Source organism: Myxocyprinus asiaticus, chromosome 3, assembly GCF_019703515.2.
Source record: "Myxocyprinus asiaticus isolate MX2 ecotype Aquarium Trade chromosome 3, UBuf_Myxa_2, whole genome shotgun sequence".
Lineage (NCBI taxonomy): Eukaryota > Metazoa > Chordata > Actinopteri > Cypriniformes > Catostomidae > Myxocyprinus > Myxocyprinus asiaticus.
In genome coordinates, this window is record NC_059346.1 from 18456399 (window position 1) to 18479144 (window position 22746).

Consider the following 22746-nt stretch of genomic DNA (forward strand, 5'->3'; position numbering starts at 1 on the left):
AAATAAAAAAATAAAGTCTAATAGATTTGTCCTATTAGATTTAATATGAATCTATACAAGTTACCAGTTAATGTCATTGCAGTAAAAAAAAAAATAATAATAATAATTTTTAGTAAGGATGATGCTGTGTATTTTAAAAACTGATCATGTGTATTTGTCTCCTCATTACCTCATCATTGCTGTCTATAATGTAGGGGCTGTCCAGCAGTTTGAGAGGTTTGACTTCCTGCATATAGAACTTTATACTAGAATGTTCTCTGTACAATTCAAATAGATCACATAAGTTTTGTGGTCTCCACAGGCCGCCACGATATCGAGTGAAGCCTGACTGAATCACACAAGTTTTGCTCTGCACTGTCCCAGAGCTCTGGTGATCTTATCTTTGGAGTACACTGATGTGAGCTGCGGAGGTTCGCGCAAAGCATGCTTCATTTGCCCCGCAAATGCACGTGTAAGTTATGAGAGAGGCATATTTAGTGCTTTAAAGTGCTGAAAGTCAGATGAATACAATTACGTTTGCTTCAGCAGCAGCTCCGAGTTGCACGACTGCACAGAATTTTCAATGCAGGAAAAACCCTGAAAACGTCACCCGCAAGTGGCCATATGACAGCTTTGTGTGAGGAACAGACCTAAATTTAAGTCATTATTCACTGAAAATCTTGCCCTCGGCTGTAGCCCTTAAATCTCATATGCATTGAATGTGTCCATTCAAATGTGGCGCCTTAAGACATCAGGTTTAACATAAATGACGGCATGATGTCAGTGCGATGTGGCCAATTTTCACTGGCATCAAATCTGATGAAATGTGTAAAACATATTTGCATGGACTCATACTGTATGAGAGTGAGTGAGGGTGAGTAAATAAAGACAAAATGTTCATTTTAGGGTGAACTATTCCTTTTAATTTCTTCACATGAAAAGAGAATATTTATCTTTTGAGTGTACAAAGCACAAACACAAAGCGTACAAAGTGCAAATACAAAGCGTGGTTTTGGAAAGGTGCGTCTCGTTAAGATGACAACATAAAATCAATCATCAATTATATCACATAAATAAAAGAAACTGTTATGATGAAAGTCGAGAACACAAGAATATTAGAAGTGAGAGAGTGAAAAAGTCAAAGATGATAACAGAGCTCAGTGGGCAGTGGGTGTGGAGAATCAACCAGTTACACTCTTTGAAAAAAAACTTCCAATACAATGACAGGCACAGTGTAAACGGGTCAAGTTTGAAGCATTCTCTCCTTGTCAACAGAAAGTATCTCTAACTTTGAAGTAACCTTGAATATACTGACAGATGCAAAGCAAAACTGGTAAGTTACACTTTCAAAGTATATTGCAGTTTTCAGGTCATAACAAATTTGAATTTTTACTTTCATAAAGCCTACTTCAATAGGTGCCATTTTTGGTCAAAAGGGGCCCTCAAGAACACATTTGTTCATTATGAGGATAATGATCGTAAAGTTAGTTTAGAAATCAGAGTAATTAGTTATTTACTGTGGACAGACAGGTGGATGGATGGATGGATGGATATACACTGTGATATAAATGATTTTCAAATTACAACTGTATGAGGTAAAAAACTGGTGATGGCTGTTATCCAACTCATCAATTGCTTTGAGGTTGCTTCACCAGTAGAGGGGGCTAGATGTCACCATTATGCTATGAGAGAAATAAAACCTTCTATGACTGTTTAAATTAAAAAAAGTTTGTACTTGTATATTTTAATCATACAATGTGCAGAATTCAAATAAATAAGCCAGTGCATAGAATGATGTGACAAATGTAATACCTGAATGCTGAAAAAAGTGGCTGTCCACTCTACCAACTCATCTTCATTCTCACAGCACAGATACCTGAGGAAAAAGATTAAGAGACAGATAGATAAAAGTGGGCAGGTACATGATGAGTGGGCAGGGTTTCAGCTGGCAGGATCATGCAACAACATGACACTGCCTCACCATGCACAGATCAGGGGATTCATCACTAATGCTGACTCCATCTTGACAGCTCATTAACACACCTGGCAGATCATTTACAGATTAACAGATGGGTTTGGGACAAAAATGAACTCTACAGACTATGTATATTCTATAGTCTAAACCAACAAACTCACCACTGCTGCTTGTCATGCACCAGCGTTAGTCCCCACCTTTAAAGAAAACAAAGTACCACACATCACAAATGATATTTATGTGTGTGCTTTTGTGTAGATATTGATGTGTTTCTGTTTCCATTACAGTGTGGGTGAATGCAGTTTGCTCCGGTAACCATGGTAGAGCTTCAGCTCTTTGACTGGCCACTCCTTCTCACACTGAGAACACTGAAACAACCAAACCCATTTTTTAGAGATTAAACATGAATTCATTCTCTTTAGTTATTCACTCATTTAGCCTGTCAATGAGATTTGTTCATGCATGTGTTACTTTTATTCAAAATGCTCAAATATTAAGCACGGCTGCTATGTATACTCCTGCTGTTTTTTTAGAGAGGGTCCTCGCTGCAGACTGTAGTGCGATGACATAGTGGATCTAATCCTCTGCGTAGTGGATTTTGGTGACGTAGTGGATGTTTTGTTTTTGTTTTTTTTTGGTTTTTGGTTACACTGAGTACATTATTATTAGTATTAAAGTATTACACAGAGACGTTTGTTTAATATAGCTTAGCGTTTAAAAGCTTGGATTAGTAAATTACTTTTCCTTGTTTTTCCTCTTCACCTACAGAAAACAAATATATAAATTAAGCAATATACTCCTCACTATAATGTGCTCCTCATTTTAACATCTCCTCCATTGTGCATAAATGCCATGGGGTGAATTATTTGTATTTGTATATTAACATGTAGTGGTCAAACATACTTTGAAGTATGCAAAAGTGAATCTGGATCGCTTTAAAAATGGTGCACTCAGCACATGGAACCGAATGGAGCACATCTGAACACGAGATGGAGTTGTGGAGCACAGAACTGCTCTGAATACACTGTAATAATGCTTATACACAATACAGGACAGAGAAGCGTGAATAGACTTTGAAGCAAACAGCTTGATTTATCTATTAATTTACTTAATTCATCGTACCGTTTGCGGTTAAATAATCACAAAATGTCATACCACGATTTTAATTTAATTAATTGTGCAGCCCTAATACTGTATATAAGTGTGTGTGTGTGTGTGTGTGTGTGTGTGTGTGTGTGTGTGTGTGTGTGTGTGTGTGTGTACATGTTTATACTACATTGTGGAGACCAAATGTCCCCACAAGGATAGTAAAACCTGAGATCACCTACCTTGTGAGAACCAGCCAGCTGTCCCCACAAGGGAAATGGCTTATTAAACATACTAAACAATGGTTTTTTTTTTTTTTTGAAAATGTAAAAATGCAAAAAGGTTTCTGTGAGGGTTCGGTGTAGGGGTAGGGTTAGGGTTAGGGGATAGAAATTATTGTTAAATCTGTATAAAATCCATAAATTGAATGGAAGTCTATGGAGAGTCCCCACAATGATATAAAAACAAGTTTGTGTGTGTGTGTGTGTGTGTTATATGAACAGGGTTGGGGAGTAACGGAATACATGTTACAGGATTACGTATTTAAAATACAAAATATAAGTAACTGTATTCCACTACAGTTACAATTTAAATCATTGGTAATTAGAATACAGTTACATTCAAAAAGCATTTTGATTACTGAAGAGATTACTTTGCATTTTATTGTCATTTATTTCATTTAATATTTAGTCCTTTCAGATGGAAAACATTTATACATATAAATGATGCGATCCAAAGTGCATTTAAACAGCGGTGAAACACTTTCTTATGATGTGTTACATTCATACAAGCAGACAGAGAAGTAAGTTTGAAGTAAGTTTGGAGCAGAAGAAATAGAAATAAACCTTGTGTAAATTGTCAGCTTTACGCTAAGCTAAAATGCTATTTCTAGCCATTTTACATGCACGTTACCAGGCACGATCATATTTTTTTTATCAAGAAAATTCACATTAGATCATAATTTCTTTTTTTCTAGAAAGGCCTTTGATATTAGGGCAAAAATTGTATTCTTGATAAAAAAAAATTGTTTTGTTTTCCTGTAAAATTATCTAAAAATCCTTAAAACAAGATCAATTTGATTTATCTTGTTTTAGAAACAACACTGCATAAGATATTTAGGTTTTTCAGAGAATGTATTTTTAACGTGTATTTTGTCTTACTGTACTGGCAGAGTTTTTATAGTCAAAACAAGTGAAAAAATCTACTAGTGCTGAAGAAGTAATCCAAAGTATTTAGAATACGTTACTGACCTTGAGTAATCTAACGGAACATATTACAAATTACATTTTACAGCATGTATTCTGTAATCTGTAGTGGAATAAATTTCAAAAGTAACCCTCCCAACCCTGTATATGAATATATACTGTATTAATGACCGTTAAGTACGCTACATAATAAATGCTACGTAATAAAACAAAACATTAAAATGTGAATGCATGCGCATTAAAACATCGAATATGTCATTAAAATCAAATACGCATGGGATTAGATCCACTACGTAATCGCGCTACAGTCTACAGCGAGGAGTACTTGTTTTTTACGATTTACAAACACATGCACACATACATACCTGTAGTTCTCTGTACAGTCTGAAAGTGGTGCCAGAAAGCTCACAGTGACGACTGCTGAAGCTACGGCTGCGTTCACTTTTAACCTCACAAATGCGCAGCAGGCCACTCTTACTCACATTCTTCTTATTCTCTGCACATACACATAAACATAAGTTTCACTGTTGCTAAAAACATTAGCAATGTTAATACAATATTATTAAGAATAACTGAAACTTTTAATTTTATTGCAGATGTTTAAGCTTTCCAGTTGTAAAATGGTAGTATAAGTCTGGGGGTTCTCTAGCTGCTCAATGTACACTTTGTTGCTTGGTTTATGTCTTGGGGTCCAATTCTTCAGGTATACATGTTTCATATTGATTAAAGGCTTAGACTGGATCAAGTCAAATGTAAACATATATTAACAGTGTAAACAACTTTTCCACCAATCTCACTGTTGTTGAAAAAATGGAATGCTATCAGATAGTTAATTTTATGATGTACTGGATCTTCAGAGTTTGTGTTTATGTATTGAGACATACCCAGGTACCTCATGATGCTGGTGACATACTGATTCTTCTTGATCAGCAGGTGGCAGTGTGTGCCAAGTGAGAAATAGAGTGGCAGCACTTTTTCCTGGTGATGTAGAGTTCGCTCTATTATAAAATAAAGTAACACCCTACTTATCAGAATCCCATAAATAAATTAAATCAACTACATGCTATTGATACCATGTTCTTGTTTTGTAATACATCATATATAAATACATAAACCTGAAATCAAACAAACAATGACTATAAGTGTAAAATGCAGCTTTAATTTGAACCACTCATGTCTACTTTAGCAGTTTCATGGCCAGTTTATTTTATTTATTTTTTTTATTTATTTTTTTTTTGCAAAAAAAACTTAATAAAAAAAAATAAATAAAAAAAAAACATCTAGAGGTGAGGTTTAACATTTGGATTTGGAATCTGTTGCAGAGATAGTTCACCCAAAAATGTAAACTTTTACTCACCCTCGTGCCACCCCAGATGTGTACGACTTTCTTTCTTCTCCTGAACCAATGGAGTCATGTGGATTACTTTTATGCTGCCTTTGTGCATTTTGAGTTTAAAGATTTGGTCACCATTCACTTGCATTGTATGGACCTTCAGAGCTGAGATATTCTTCTAATAATCTTAATTTGTGTTCGGAAGAAGAAAGAAAGTCATACACATCTGGCATGGCATGAGGGTGAGTAAATGATGATAGAATTTTTCTTTTTGGGTGAACTATCCCTTTAACATGAGGACTAAGTGGGGATGCCAGAAAACATGTAACTATGCAGATAAAAGCCAGAATAAATCAATCAGGGAAACAACAAAAACATTACAATTATTACAAAATAATAAAATGCTTAAGAAACTTGCTTGCTTAATAATTAAAAAAAAACTTGTGAAAAATTATTGATATAATGTATCATACATGTACAATTTTCTAATTTCATTACATGGTCATGTGCTGACACATCCACAATGGGATGCATTAAAGGGTCAAATGAGAGTGATCAAACCTCACCCATTTCCTCTCTCTCTAGAATCTCATAGCAGCTCCAGAACTCCTCATCTGCCTGTTGAATTCCTTTAAGCTCCAAAACCATAGAAACCAATTTGACTGCTGTCATATCCACCCCAACCTAACACACACACACAAACCGAAAGACCTAATCTGTACTAACTGAGAAGTGCAGATACATTTTAATTTGGGATAAGATTAAATCTCCACCTGAATGAGCACCTCTGCCCCCTCTTTTATCTCCTGCAGGTAAACACCACAAATGGTGCTCAATGGAGTTCGATTCATGGGCCTCTGTAACACAATTACGTCGCGATTAATATTACAGACATCTAAAACACAATAATGCCATTTACGGACACCAAAGACCTCTGAAATACAGTAATATCAGTAATAATACATCAAAAGTGGGAGCTCAATGAATGCTCTTTTGGTAGATATATCTTTATGTAAAAAAGAATTACAGCAATAAAAAAATGTATTAAAAGCACGATTAACTTCATATTTTAGATGCCCATGTCCTCTGAACTCTGACCTGAGATTTATGTTTATTCAGGATGACAGACATCATATCGAGCTGCCTCTGAATATCAGACTCCAAGACCTGCGATAGAATCATTAATTTATCAGCATTCTTTAGTTTAACGATTAACAGCATTTGATTAATACTCTGTTTATTACTTCATTTGTGTATCTGTTGATCCAAAGTAATTTATGTAACCTAATTAATCCATTAATCAACAATCAAAGAATGTAATAAACAGCAAAAATAATATATCTGTTTTATCATTATTATTATTAAAACAAATTTAGCAATAACATGCAAATTGACAAAATTAATTACTGGTAATGGAGGGTAACCCTGCAGTCCTATCTCTAAGACTCACATTAAAAATACTGCAATAGTTTTGGATTAGTTCCTCCACCACCTGTGATGGTTTGGTATCGGTTCCATCTGTCTGAAAGAGCGTTGGACCAAATACGATACCAAGATTCCGTATTGTCATGTGATTTTCATCGGACAGGTGCTGCACACTAAGAAAAAGCAGAAAATTGCAGGAAACAAGCATGTTTACACCACTTACAATAACTATAAATTATTTTAAAGGGGTCATGTCAATAGGAATCAAATTTTCCTTGATATTTTGACATATAAGAGGTCATTCTACAATAAAAACATACTGTACTTTTCAGAATACAAAACTTAATCCCCAGTGCAATAAAAGCATTTACTGAAACCAAGCTGCAAAAACGCCTCGTTCTCTACTCACGTGACTTCCCTACATCACCAGGGGCCCATTAGTTCATGACCGCCTCTGCAGCAATAACATCAATTCTTACTTTACATCATCGCACCCTTGGCCCCACCCACTGGTGCTCAGTTTGTACTCAGAGAGAGAGAGTAAGACAAACAGGCCTAGTGTGGCCTAACTATTTCTGAACCCCAAAGGGGACCCATCTGGACTATTCTAAATTATTTTTGTATATAAACATGCAATAGACAGATGTTTTGACCGTTGTCATGTATCTCGTGCCACTTTTAAAAGATGCAGTGTCAAGTTACTCTAACTCTAAAAAGGAGACCCCATTCTGCTACTCTGTGTCATGCTGTTTTGAGCACAAACACGTCCTGGATGCGTTTTTGTGCCTATCTGTGCTATTTCTAATTGTTGGTGTATGTAAACATGCACTAGATGGGCGTCATTAATCATTTTGATGCATTTCCGGCGGTGTGTGCATCAGTGCAGGATGATACTGTATGTGTGCGCATCTTGTTTCACCATGCTTTGGACTATGTATGTGCGGGGGGGTTTTCAGCTCATATCAGTGTTGACTGCTTGTAAACCAGTTAAACCATTAAATATTATTAGTCATAATGCAATTCAAGCTTGACAAAGGAACTGTTATTAAAGGATAGGGCAGTTAAAAATAGTATTGGACCCAATCACAAAACCGTAAGTAAACAGTTTCATTCATGAATATTTTAAATGTCATGATTGTTTGATAGTTTATGGTGCTGAGTGTTAACATTTGTGCTTGAATGAACAGTTTAATATATTCATATGCAATGTGCGTTATGTGTAAACCCTGACATGTAGTTTTATAATGTTGTGGAGCTTGTTCATTCTCTTCGAATTAAGTTTCAAATATGGCTGCATTCGAGGGGCTGCATAATGTTAGCCAATCATAAAAGTGGGCATTTACATTCAAGTTTAAAGGAGGCGCTGAGGCCAAAACCGAGTGTGGCAAGGGGGAGGGCCGGGCCGGGCCGTGATGATGCACGCCCGGCCCCTAATCAGGCTAATCAAGCCGACCAGAGGGATAAAGGCCGCCGGAGGCAGCAGTTTGGGAGAGAGAGAGCTACAGGCAGCTGCCCTGTATGTGTTTATGTTTGTGTGTTTTTGTTTAATTAAATATTACTTTGATGCTTCGTCCGGTTCTCGCCTCCTCCTTTCCATTTTACCCCATTACACCAAGCAGGGACAGGGTGGAAAATGATCATATATTACTAAATTATGACAGTTTTAGTGCCAAAATGTTTTTACTAACATTCAGTGGACCTCAGGGTAGATAATACAATTATTTAAAAAAAAGAGTATGTAATGAGCCCTTTAAAATACTGCTGTCTAGAGTTAGAGCTGCTCAGAGGTAATTGCACAGACAGATGCCAGAAGTCTTCTAGCACTTTACCAAAGCAGGTGGTGTATGAGGACTCTGAGTGTTTCTCTGTTGACATCTGGTAGGTTTGAGAGGAGAATCTGGTATTTTTTAAGCCTCTCACTTGCGTCCTCTAGACCTAAAAATAGTTAATAATGAGCTATAAATGAATAGAATAATAAAATAAATATCTAACCTAAACTCACCTGAGTAAAAATATAATTAAAATATAAAGTATAAAAATATAAAAATATCATCAATATTATTAAATCACCTAATGTAATATGTAAAATTATATAATGGTAAATATCATATACAGTAAATAGATAATTAATTTTATTGCATTATTTGTTCTGTGAGCATAATCCATACTACAACCAAACAGCTCATTTTCATTATTTTCAACATTTAAATTGCTATTCACCTGCAGCTTTGAGCCAATTCTCACTGTTCTGTTGTCCGTTAAACACTCCGTCCTTGACCTCCCTGAGAAATCGTTTTAGTGTGTTCGCTACATCATCCACAGAATAGTCTGACTCACTCCATGTAACACTTCGTGCATCACTTTCAAACCTCTCCAGTAGTCTCGTAATGTGAGAGTTAGTGCCACTCTTCCGGTAGATTCCTGAAGACAACAATCCTGAAAGAAATATGATAACATAAAGCTTGTGTTTTGTGTATATATGCAGATTCGGCAATCATTATACCTTCTTGTAAATATATACTATAGTTTCCCACCTTTGGGAAATAATCATTACATTTTAAGAAGTTTGGGTAAAAACCAATCAGCTACCTAGACTGAACAAACCAATCAGCTACTTCATCAGTGGATCAACCACCAGAGCTTTAAACTGTATATTTTAGAGTTCTGTAATAGAAAAATTTGATTTTCTGGGGAAACATGAAATTATTTACACAGTTGTTTCAATTCTACTCAATAGCACATGCTGAAAATAAAAAAGTAATTTAACTTCTGATATAAAAATGGAAAAAGTTTGTAGTTTTCAGTCAATTTAAATGTATTATTTTACTCCTGGATTATGGGTAATGCAACATGCAATTTGTTCACCCCTGTTGGTAGCTTGTCTACTGACTTCACAATAATTAAAGGAATATTCCAAGTTCAATAAAAGTCAAGCTCAATCAACAGCATTAGTGGCATAATATTGATTACCACTAAAAAAAATATTTATACTTATCCCTCCTTTTCTTTATTTAAAAAAAAAAAAAAAAAAAATGTAGGTTACAGTGAGGCACTCAAAATGGAAGTGAATGGGACCAATTTTTGGAGGGTATAAAAAGGTAGGAATGTGAAACTTATAATTTTATAAAAACACTTACATACATTTTTCTGTTAAAACTTTATTATTTGAGCTGTAAAGTTATTAAAATCATTGTTTTACAGTCGTTTTAGGGCTTATAGTGTTAGAGTACGTCGTCATGGCAGCAAAGTTGTAAAATTGCATATAACTTTACACAGAAAAGGTTAGCAAGCGATTTTAACACAATAAAATCAGAGTGACACACATATGGTTTACATCTTGTGCCTATACTTTTGAAACAGTGAGTATTTTATTGTTTACGAATTGGCCCCTTTCACTTCCATTGTAAGTGCCTCACTGTAACCAAGACTTTTTCTTTAAAAAATAGAAGGGATCATTTGAAATTTTTTTGAATGAAACTTGCTTTGGCATTGTCTGTATTGGCAAAACTGTGGCATCATCCAATGAGAAAATGGGAGTGTTGTGTGTGTGTGAGTATGTGTGTAGGTATACCATAACGTGTCACATGGTCCAGGCAGCGTTCAATGGTCACAGGGACCCCAACCTCAGTGAGCTGCTGTTGGTATAGTGACTGATCTCCAGCACCAGATTTCTGTTGAATGCAGGTCTGCCAGCCCACAAAATGAGGCCTACGATCAGCCAGTAAATGCATGGGTCCACCTCTCCACACCAGCACCATAGAGCCAGCACTGTCAGAGAGAGCTATACACACACAAACACATATAAATACATATAAACACTCACATTTACAAACAGCCTATGAGCGAACAGCACATGATTGTGTATGTGTGTGCTCTAACTCACTGAGTGTGAGTAATTTGCGCAGGTCAATTGTTTGTACAGTTTCCTCCAGTAACACATGCAGTCTAAAGCCACTCAAGCAAAACCAACCAATCCCATGGCTGCCTTCAGCACAGCGCAGGCGGCCCAGACGATCACAGGGTCCACATACGTCAAACAATGCAGGAGGCAGTACAGCCTGAATGGAGAGATAAGAGAAAAAAAGTGATGTGGATCCATACTTTTAACTAATATAATAGTAATAATATTTACCATCTGCTAAGACTTTAAATGTAACAAAAACTTTAACTGGACTGACAAATAAATGACATTGAGTGATCTGTAGAGTATTAAACTTATCCAAGCTTTCATTTTTTTAAATGTTGATACATTTTTGGGGGTAGCTGTCACATATTCCCTGTTGTTTGTTTTGACTTTTGTTGAAATTCTGGTTTAGTTCCTGTTTTGTAGTTTCTTCATGGTGTGTGGGGTGTTTGTTATTTTGGGGGGTTTTTATCAGTCTTCATCTGTATTATGCTGTGCTTTTGTTCCCTGTGTTTTGTTTCATTATGTTCTGAGTTACCTGGTTTACTTTTGTTTTATTAAAGGCTGCATTTAGATCCTCATTCCTCTCCTGTCTCGTCACAGCAGCCTGAGCCAAGAACCTCAAATACTGACTAATAGCTGAATAAACCACCTCTTAATTATACAAGTTGGTTACCATAGCAAAAGCCCTGATCCAGTTCCTGACAATGCTGACGTCATCTGCTCCAAACAGGTAGACTCGCCCCTCCTCGGAGTACAGCTCAAAGGTGTGCTCATAGCTGCCAGTAAATCAGAAAGGAAACTGTAAATATGGCACATAAATGGACTAATCTGCAGAAATAAATTCTCTCAGGGTTAAAGGTCAGGGTTACCTGTGATTCCCTGGACTGTTGACAGACAAGCAGATGATTTCACTGGTCTTCATGCCACCACACCTGCTGTTGCTCTGTTCATTCTTATAGTAGCTAAACACTCCGTCACCAACAGAACACCAACGCTGAGAAAAATCTAGAATATTCACCTCAATAGCGTAAGGTTTAATATACAAATGATCAACCCTTTTTTTTTTTTCCATAGAAAACTTTTTGAATGAAATCACTATAAAAGGTAGATGTACTGAAATCAAAACAATGATTAATTTTTACATAAAAACATTTTCAAAATGTGCAAATGGGGAGTTGAAAATGTACGAATCATTGGGATTTACTGACCAATCATCACTCTGCAAACTACTAAACCAATAAGACATGAGGGCTTCACCCACTTGCTTTGCTTTTGTGGTCTGTGATTGGCCGAGCTGATGAGGCAGTCTTAAAAAGGTAGCCACATTGAAATCGAATAGATTCATCTTTAACCACTGACCCAGAAGACTCTGTTAAAGACCCAAAAAAGAGTTTACATTACAAACAAATGCTGAGCTCATACAGACATCCACACTCTCCTTCCTGCTATCTATATGTCTCTGTTTAAAGCTGTTAAAGCCATGTCTTACAGTACTGACAGTAACAGTGAAGAATGACAGTAAAGAGTCTCAAAAAGGATTGCCTTTTTAAATGTTTACATTATAACAGGAAAAATAAATAGTGCAATAAAATGCAGAAGCACTGCAAAACAAATTGGGCCTTATTCAGAAAAGATGAGCAGAACACAATTCTGTGCAATTAATTCATTCATAAACCATACATAATCATCCATTAGAACGGAAACTGTCCCGGTGAATTGAAAACAACAATTCATGTTTTTACACAGAAATTACACAAACTCCTTCTGCTTGTGTTTCTTTAAGGCCCATTATTCTTTAATTATTCTCCCCTTTACACACACACACTCACACACAGTGTATTGTCAATGTGTGTGTACTGTTCAAGGTTCTTCAAGAGAAAACACTTTCTTTGTGTATTTCTGCACCTGTTTTCAGGTTCTGAGTAAGTAGCTCCACTTGTGTTGTTTGACCACTGTGTTTGGCCAGAGTCAGTGGAGAAGGAAATTCTGGGACACCAGTGTGGCAATTGACATCTGCCCCGCAGTGCAGCAGTGAGAGAGTCTCCAACAAATCATCAGACTGCACTGCTGAACACAGAGCCTAAGAAAACCAGACAAACAGAATTTTAAAATTTAAGAAAGAGAGAAGAACATTCATTTCATGTACATTTTTTGTAATTTATTTAAAATTTGGTACTGTATTTGACTGACTTTGTTTAGCGCCTCCTGCTGGCCAAAGAGTGTGTGATATTTGCGATATTTTCCATGCTGGTATTTTGCGGTGATGTGTTGGAGACGCTGCTCGTTGCTTGCGTTCATACAAAGACTCTCACTCGGGGGAACATTTGCTCCCCAGAACTGATTTGCTTTAGCGTTGCCCAACAGCAAGAAAACCTGCCAACATGTGATAAAATTATACAAAATTTACATTCTTACATTCAAAACTTCTGACGACACATTGTAAGAGTTGTATTAGTGAATTAGACAGGCATAACAATGAATTTAACTCTCATTTAAAGAGAACAGTGATGTTACAGCTGTTCCGGTTAAAGGAATGTGTCAATACAAGTTGAGCTCAATCGACAGCATTTGTGGCATAATATTGATTATTAAAAAAAAAGCAAAGAATCTTGGTTCCAGTGAGGCACTTCCAATAGAAGTGAATGGGGCCAATTTCTGAACATTAAAATACTCAAAAGTATAAACACAAAACATAAAGGATATGCGTGTAAAATGATTTTAGTGAGATAAAATCACTTACTAACCTTTTCTGTGTAAAGTTATAGCCAATTTTACAACTTTGTTACCATGATGATGTAATGTCAACAAACAAATGCTAGAACAACTGTAAAAATGACAATTTAAACAACTTTTCAGCTCAAATAATAGTTTTAATTAAGTTTTAACAAAAGAATTAATGCAAGTGTTTTTATCAAATTATAAGCATTACATTTCTGTGTTTAAACCCTCCAAAAATTGGCCAAATTCACTTTCATTGTAAGTGCCTCACTGAAACCCAGATTTTTGCTTTTTTTAAAGAAAAGGAGGGGCAAGTCGAAACTAATTTTTGTGGTAATCAACATTATGCCACAAATGCTGTCGATTGAGCTTAACTTGTGTTGAACCCAGAGCATTCCTTTAAAGTTCAAAAACCCAGAAGAGAATCAGCATTTTCAAACCACGAGTTCCCTCGGTAGAGATGGCCCTTTTCCTGTGGGTTTTGGAAATATGAGTTAAATAAGGTCTGTGGTAAACAGTACTTTAAAATACTTTGACCTTTTTATTCTACAACATAAATCACACACAGTAAAAACCCAAACGTGAGTTTTTGAAGCCACCGTGTTTTTAAAAAAGTATGTTGCTAATTGTTGCAACTGCTGTGCAATGAACAAGCACTAAAAGGATGCCTTTAACGCTTGCGGACTATCACCATGTCAACAACCATGGGCCCAATATGGCAGCTTTAGGCCCCTGGGCTTCAACCCGTAAAAGCCTGTGCATTAATGCGCCCCTGCTTATGAGTACAATAAGGTCAGAGGTAAACATTTCTTCATGATACATGGCCGTTTTGTTCTACAACATAAATTACACACTTGCTTAACTCATGAATTGTTATGTGAACGTGAATTTTGAAGCTGAATGTTGTAGAACAAAACATCCATGTACGGTCAAGTAATGTTTACCACAGACCTTATTTTACTCATAAGTTAAAAAACCCCATAGGAAAATTCAGAGGGAACCCATGACAAATTAGACTTCTGGGTTTGTCTACAAATTGACGTCACGGCTGAACAGCTCTATAGGCTGCTGGACTCTGGTAGCACATCCAATCACTTTTCATTTTACCCTGATGAGGTCTTCCGTCCACACTCGCTCATCCAGCTTCAGACTACGAACCTTTGACACGCTCTGACCCAAACTTCTGTGCACACCTGTTATCATATAAATGTGAACACATTTATGGACAGAGAGATAAATAAAGCTTGATATAGTTGTCACTTGTTAATGTTTGTATATCTGTGTGTATTTGTGTGTACCTGCACATTTTTCACACAAAAGAACGCAGAGGTTGATTGAAGCCCACTCAGGCTTAGGGGCCCTGCAGTCTGCACATACACGGTTTGCTGCCACACGCCACACACTCTCACACACTCCATCACATGACAGAGACCGACTTACACACTCATTAAGAGAGTCACTCCACACCGTCTTCTCACTCTCTGAATCTACCAAAAAACTACAAAGAGAGAGAGAGAGAGAGAGATGTTGCACCTGTTGTGCTTAAAGTTTGAGTTTTTCTTAAAGGGGAAGTATGTAATTTTTTCAACATTAAAATACTTTCTCATACAAGCTAAATATGCAGAGACAACTATAAGTAAGCCATTCATAGGTTGATCTCCCCGAAGAGTGTAAACACTGTAGCTATTTGTGCTCTGTTTGTTGGAGCAGCCTGATGTACTCAACCAATTGTGAGTGTTTGAGGCAGGAGAGGCTAATTGTTTGTCTCAGTAATGAAAGATGGGTTGAGTGTATGTACTGTATAAAAATAAAAACAAATCTTACCATTTTTGCAGTAAATTTGGGTCTGCTTTGATGCACCTTGTGGAAACTCAAAGCAGACTTCTGATTTAAAGCAGAAGTAGCTGTACCAAAAGTATTAAAATTACCCTCAAAGTGGTGACACATTTACCTGAATGTTCTATACGGGGTGGTAAGTGTGAAAGAGCGCTTGTTTTCTCTGTCTTTCACACTGGCCATTCGCATGTCTATGTCAGTGATGCCTACACCCAGCAAATATTCCTACACAAACACACACAAATACTATATCAAATAAAAGTACTAGACATTTACAAAATCACACATCCACTCTCAGATTCACACCTCACGGTTCCTGAAGAGGTACAGCCTGTCCCTGCCGATAAGTGCGTAGACTATGGTGCGTGGTGACATCAACTCCATATAGCCCTCGAAACTAATACCCGCAGTTCCATTCTTAAAGAACAGATTTCTGGGCCCCAGACTATGTGTGTGATCACTCAGAAGCTTTTCAAGACAACACACCCAGTCATTTCTTTCCTCTGCAAAAGTAGACACATAGACAACACAGACAGAGATGCACACATAAACGGATATGTGTAAATGAGAAACAGGCTGAATATAAAAACATACTGTAAGATGAATACACACGAGTGTTGTCCGCTCGGAACAGAAAAGTTCGGCTCTGACTGTGAAGCTCAAAGCGCAAATCTCCAACACTGACCACCTTATCCACACATGCCAGAGACACCATCCTTTTAGAGTACATCTCCTATCATTGAGAGGAAGAGAGAGAGAGATTATTGTACAGTACTCCTACCACTCCTACCCATTCTGATCATTATTTGCATAATGTTTACACAGTAGCTGGAAAACAAATTCCTTAAAGTAAATTAAACCAAATAATGAGGAAATTTCCCTTTTGGAGGAAAGGAAAGTGTCTGGTGAACTAGGAAATCTGGTCCTATAGATTTAATCTGATTAGAAGAATCTTGATGTTATTCAAGATCAGGAACTGAAAACAAATTTTTCTCATTTCGGTTCGTTCTGAGCAGACACTGTATTGTTTGGTTCCGGTTCCAGCGTTCCGCAACCTCCTTTACAACTGGTAACGGGTTAAAATGAAATTAAAGTATGGTTAATAACATTCTTTTTTTTTTTTAATGACAGTACTCTCAGATCACTCAAGAAAAATGTTCCATAATAAACCATTTAGACTTTGGTTTCATGAAAAAAATTATGGGAACCAAATTATCCAGTTATTAACCGGTTACCAACATTTAAAAATAATGTTTTCACTCTGGAACAATTAAAAGGGACTTCTTGTTTCGTTTATGTTTAGCAAAGAAAAAAATCGTTTGTTTTCGGTTTTTGTTTTCATTCCTTTGAATATTTTCAGTCCCTGTTCAAGATTATGAATTGAGTTTTACCCATTCACTCATAAGTGAGACAGAGAAAATGGATAGATGGATGGATGGATGGATGGGAGAAAACTGACTGCTTTATTTTATTATTATTATTATGATTTTTTTTGTATTATTATTATTAGTTTTTTTTTTTTTTTGCTGTTCAAATCTGTTTATTACTGTTTGTTTTATTGACAATTTTATTTATTTACTCTGAGTTATTGAAATAAATAATGACAATAATTTAAATAATTAAAAATAATAAGCATAGTGTAGCATTATTGCAAAAACTGGCACCTCAAAACAATTTTTTTTTTTTTTTTTTTTTTTTAAATCAGCTAAAATTTGACCTATAACTTGTGAAATACATCTCGAAACTAAGTTTGTTTCAACACTGGATTACAGAGACTAGGCCCATCTAAATCAGTGGATCACTATAGCAACACTACTGGCTTTTCAGTGTTATTTCATGTCATGTCACATATTTCTGATTAACAATTATTTATTGATTCACATATTAAACACAGAAAAACAAAACATATACAGGTGCATCTCAATAAATTAGAATGTCGTGGAAAAGTTCATTTATTTCAGTAATTCAACTCAAATTGTGAAACTCGTGTATTAAATAAATTCAATGCACACAGACTGAAGTAGTTTAAGTCTTTGGTTCTTTTAATTGTGATGATTTTGGCTCACATTTAACAAAAACCCACCAATTCACTATCTCAAAAAATTAGAATATGGTGATATGCCAATCAGCTAATCAACTCAAAACACCTGCAAAGGTTTCCTGAGCCTTCAAAATGGTCTCTCAGTTTGGTTCACTAGGCTACACAATCATGGGGAAGACTGCTGATCTGACAGTTGTCCAGAAGACAATCATTGACACCCTTCACAAGGAGGGTAAGCCACAAACATTCATTGCCAAAGAAGCTGGCTGTTCACAGAGTGCTGTATCCAAGCATGTTAACAGAAAGTTGAGTGGAAGGAAAAAGTGTGGAAGAAAAACATGCACAACCAACCGAGAGAACCGCAGCCTTATGAGGATTGTCAAGCAAAATCGATTCAAGAATTTGGGTGAACTTCACAAGGAATGGACTGAGGCTGGGGTTAAGGCATCAACCACACACAGACATGTCAAGGAATTTGGCTACAGTTGTCGTATTCCTCTTGTTAAGCCACTCCTGAACCACAGACAACATCAGAGGCATCTTACCTGGGCTAAGGAGAAGATAAACTGGACTGTTGCCCAGTGGTCCGAAGTCCTCTTTTCAGATGAGAGCAAGTTTTGTATTTCATTTGGAAACCAAGGTCCTAGAGTCTGGAGGAAGGGTGGAGAAGCTCATAGCCCAAGTTGCTTGAAGTCCAGTGTTAAGTTTCCACAGTCTGTGATGATTTGGGGTGCAATGTCATCTGCTGGTGTTGGTCCATTGTATTTTTTGAAAACCAAAGTCACTGCACCCGTTTACCAAGAAATTTTGGAGCACTTCATGCTTCCTTCTGCTGACCAGCTTTTTATAGATGCTGATTTCATTTTCCAGCAGGATTTGGCACCTGCCCACACTGCCAAAAGCACCAAAAGTTGGTTAAATGACCATGGTGTTGGTGTGCTTGACTGGCCAGCAAACTCACCAGACCTGAACCCCATAGAGAATCTATGGGGTATTGTCAAGAGGAGAATGAGAAACAAGAGACCAAAAAATTCAGATGAGCTGAAGGCCACTGTCAAAGAAACCTGGGCTTCCATACCACCTCAGCAGTGCCACAAACTGATCACCTCCATGCCATGCCGAATTGAGGCAGTAATTAAAGCAAAAGGAGCCCCTACCAAGTATTGAGTACATATACAGTAAATGAACATACTTTCCAGAAGGCCAACAATTCACTAAAAATGTTTTTTTTATTGGTCTTATGATGTATTCTAATTTTTTGAGATAGTGAATTGGTGGGTTTTTGTTAAATGTGAGCCAAAATCATCACAATTAAAAGAACCAAAGACTTAAACTACTTCAGTCTGTGTGCATTGAATTTATTTAATACACGAGTTTCACAATTTGAGTTGAATTACTGAAATAAATGAACTTTTCCACGACATTCTAATTTATTGAGATGCACCTGTATACACATAATCAACAATTAACCCCCACTATTACCCCTCTTTCTCCCATAATCTCTTGATAGAAGTTAAAGCTCCGTCCCCCAGACTCTGAATTAGCAGGGAGCAATACACTGTTGCCTCATGACCTTTTCCAAAAGCAGTAATCACCCTCCCAGAGTGTCTGCTGCTTTAGGGGGGTGTATGCTACTCCCAAAAATAGTACAGAGCAGGTGGCACAGCTGTAAATACCTAAAGAACTAAGATCTGGGAATCCCAAAATGTTGAATAAAATTTTCAAAAGATCTCAACAGTCCACTCTCATATACAGTAGGTCACCGAGCGAATTAACCTCCCTCACAATCCACTCTGACCAGCAGAAAGGGGACTTATTAATACATAATTTTGGATTCAGCCATATGCTCGAGGCAACATTTAAATAAATGTCCGAATTAAACACTCTGGACACTTTTGTCCATACCAAGTGCAAATGCGAGATAACAGGGTGCAACTTAACTTCTCTGAATAGTTTGATAGAAAGGCTTTACAATGGTGAAATGGGGCAAGAACTTCTTGTTCAATACAAAACCAGGAGGGGCTCTCTCAGGTGGACGCAACCAATGAGCCAAATGTCTGAGACCGAATGCATAATAATAAAACAAATTCTTGGGTAGGCCTAGCCCACCTTTGTCAATCGGCCTATGCAGCTTACTGAAATGTAATGTGACGTTTACCATTCCAAATGAAGGACTTCGCTATGTCATCAAAATGCTTGAAATAAGAGAGGAGGACATCTACAGGGAGAGACTACAGTAGGTAGTTGAATTTTGGAATAAAATTCATTTTAATAACATTAACCTTCCCAATCATCGATAAATGTAATGAAGCCCACCTGCCCACATCACTCGAAAACCTTTTTATTAAAGGGTCAAAATTAACTCTGACTAAATCACATAATTTTGCTTGGAATAAAATACCCAAATACTTAATGCCCTGTTTGGGCCACTGAAAGGCGCCCGACTGAAAAGCCATTACGCTGTCAGAGCCAAAGCTTCAGATTTAGACCAATTAACTCTGTATCCCGAGAACTTAGAAAAGGAATGAATAATTCTGTGGAGGCAAGGCATAGATCTAGTAGGGTCGGAGACGAATAAATAAAATATCATCTGCGTAAAGCAAAAGCTTATGCGCCACACCTCCCGCCAACGGACTGCTTTATTAACTGATCTTACCTTTGTGTTTTGAAAATATCTCAAATAATCTGAATCCAGCTGCACCCATCGCCGCTTGTAAATCTTCCCTCTGAAAACCCAACAAAAAGATCCCATAAAACTATCGCATTACAATATAAAATGCTACACATCACAACTTTCACTTACCCTTTTGGAGGAGTTTTTTCCAGCCAACCTGCTCTGACAATCTTACGGATCTCCTCTTGGGAATCGGGAAACTCCGTGCAACGGATATCAATACTGTCATCACTAACATACTCACACAAATAAACAAATACTCTATTAAAGATAAAGGTGCAATTTTTGCTGTGTTAACGTCACCAAACAGTTGCAAAAATAATGACTGTTTTCAAACAAGTTTTCTGTACACTCCCCCCATCTGCCATTGGTCGGCAAAAGAGGTAGTCCCACCCTAAACTGCCATTTCTTCATTTGTTTGAGCAATTGGATGGTTGGGATTTTCAAACAAACAGCAATGTTTTGATAATGCCACGGAGCCACAATGTTTACACTTTTCAAGTAAATCAAGCTATCCATGGCTTTCTTTTAGATGTCTCTGCATATTAAGTTGGATTGGAGAAAGTATTTTTATTTAAAATTACACTTTACCTTTAATATTAGACACAATAAAATAATTATAATTTCTCTTCTATAGAAGGTCTACAGAAACACACACACACACACACACAAAAAGGTAACATTAACCACAGAACACACACCGTTCTCTATGAATGAATGATTCTCTTGTATTCTCTTCAACCTTTATAAGGTTAAAACAATTCTGCATGTCTCGCAAGAGGTCCTCCTGCTAGAAAAAATATTTATACATCAAACACACTAGTAATTGTTGATGAAAGAATTAATCAATATATTAGCAAGGACTTTGTGATAGAATATTTATCAGACAACATCTAAATATTTATCCGAATAAATTAGAAATTAAGTACAATGTATATGACAAAGCTTTTACATTTCCTTGAACATAAAATAGTGCAACAGTGCACAGAATATACTGTATACAGACTCATACACATACTTTCAAATATATCTGCCAACAAATACACAGATTACCTTTACAGACATGTTCTGGGACTGAGGTGTGTGCACCTGTGGATGACAAAGAGCTCTTGAATGAGTTTATGGGTAATTATTACAAATTAGTCAATACATAAATAAGTAAATTCATACAAATAAAATAACCAAATATAAGTTAATCCTTTACCATCCATAAAAAGTAGATAATGTTTTCTATAAATTATAGGGTGCCGAGCCATCTCACTTTTCCTGGATCAGTTCCATTTTTAAAAACTTTTCGTATATTCTAACTTACATGAAATTTGTCCTATATTTTTGGAAGTCAGACACATGAAAAGGGTCCCTATAACAAAGCTGTCTGTTCACCTTTATTTGGTATTTAGGATCATTCATAAATTTTAATCCCAGTTTATACAAATCACCAAATAACTCATTATTATAAAAACCAGTAACCCAGTAATAACTTTTGGCCTATAACCCTGATACTCTCAACCCTGATCTGCTTCCCTGACATTGATGAGCACGATGTGAGGCTATGACCTTAATAAAGAAAATACATAGCATCTCTTCCACCTTACTTAAATTTACTGTAACAAACGCAATAGTCACCAAACCTGATTCACAGCATTTCTGAAGTCTCCTAATTAAATACAACACCTTTGAAATATATCAGAAGTCACATAGTCTTTTTTAGCACACATATAACAATACTCCTCTCTTAGCTGTGGTTAACTGTGGGAAGTGAGCTCTATCAGTGTTCTTCATGAAACCGAGATAATAACTAAGCTCAGTTTTAAAAACTCGCAGGAAGATGCAAACACATGAACACACACAAAAACAGCTTTATCTGTCTATCTTTTTTAGAAGAGCATGCACATATAATAATAGATATCGGTCAAATATCAAAACAAGAGGAATTATGTTTGAAAAATGTAAACTATACTGAACTGTTTACCTTAGAGCAACTGACAAAACATGCATCTCTCACAACAACAAGCCTAATTAAAAATTAAATGGTTATGTTGTACTGACATTCATCCTCATTAACATTATTAAAATGGCATTGGTTCTGCTATCTGTTATAACTGCTACTTGTTTAAACTGTTGAAAATAAAGAAAGGAAATCTAGTTACCTGTGTGCGGCCAAATCAGAATCAACCAAGCCCTAGTACATTGCAGAGAACTTATAAACACATACTCACCCACACCCACATACACAGAGAGAACTCTATTAGGAAAATGAGGAAGTTAAATGACTGGCGTTTAATGACTTCTTGACATCAGCTAAGCTGTTGTCAGTTAACAGTGTTCAGCTTCTGAAGAACCAACTCTAATTCCTCAAATGTTCAAAAAATGTTCAGTATATTTTACACATGTTATTATTTTATATTATATTATAATTTTATACGGTAGCCTACTACATGCTTATTTTATGTGTTCAATTTAATGATTACTTTTATTATCACTAATTCTGTATGTATTCTACAGTAGCATCTGTAGGTCAAGCATCAGTTCCTCTTATTGCTCACCACTCAATATATTTATAGCTG

The 22746-nt window shown here is 36.4% G+C and overlaps 1 protein-coding gene across 5 annotated transcripts; it reads right to left on the minus strand.

The window, feature by feature from the left end:
• Positions 1-889: 889 nt before the first annotated feature.
• Positions 890-22373, minus strand: arap1a (ArfGAP with RhoGAP domain, ankyrin repeat and PH domain 1a). 5 transcript variants are annotated; one of them, XM_051674512.1, is made up of 29 exons: positions 22330-22373; positions 21233-21268; positions 20881-20969; positions 20309-20410; positions 20162-20231; positions 16077-16197; positions 15771-15967; positions 15580-15689; positions 14927-15126; positions 14736-14821; positions 13101-13283; positions 12816-12990; positions 12172-12279; positions 11780-11915; positions 11584-11686; positions 10887-11061; positions 10575-10784; positions 9224-9439; positions 8833-8938; positions 7029-7176; positions 6677-6745; positions 6352-6435; positions 6145-6262; positions 5130-5243; positions 4611-4741; positions 2240-2322; positions 2116-2151; positions 1792-1855; positions 890-1661 (listed from the first exon to the last, which is right to left on the minus strand). In XM_051674512.1, the coding sequence occupies exons 2-29, from the start codon at positions 21242-21244 to the stop codon at positions 1644-1646; spliced, it is 3264 nt and encodes a 1087-aa protein (XP_051530472.1). In that variant the 5' UTR covers positions 21245-21268; positions 22330-22373; the 3' UTR covers positions 890-1643. The 5 variants fall into 5 exon arrangements, with proteins under 5 accessions (XP_051530472.1, XP_051530482.1, XP_051530500.1 ...); XM_051674522.1 differs by having other exon boundaries at positions 20881-20966; positions 22330-22364; XM_051674532.1 differs by lacking the exons at positions 890-1661; positions 1792-1855; positions 2116-2151; positions 2240-2322 and having other exon boundaries at positions 5138-5243.
• Positions 22374-22746: the final 373 nt, after the last annotated feature.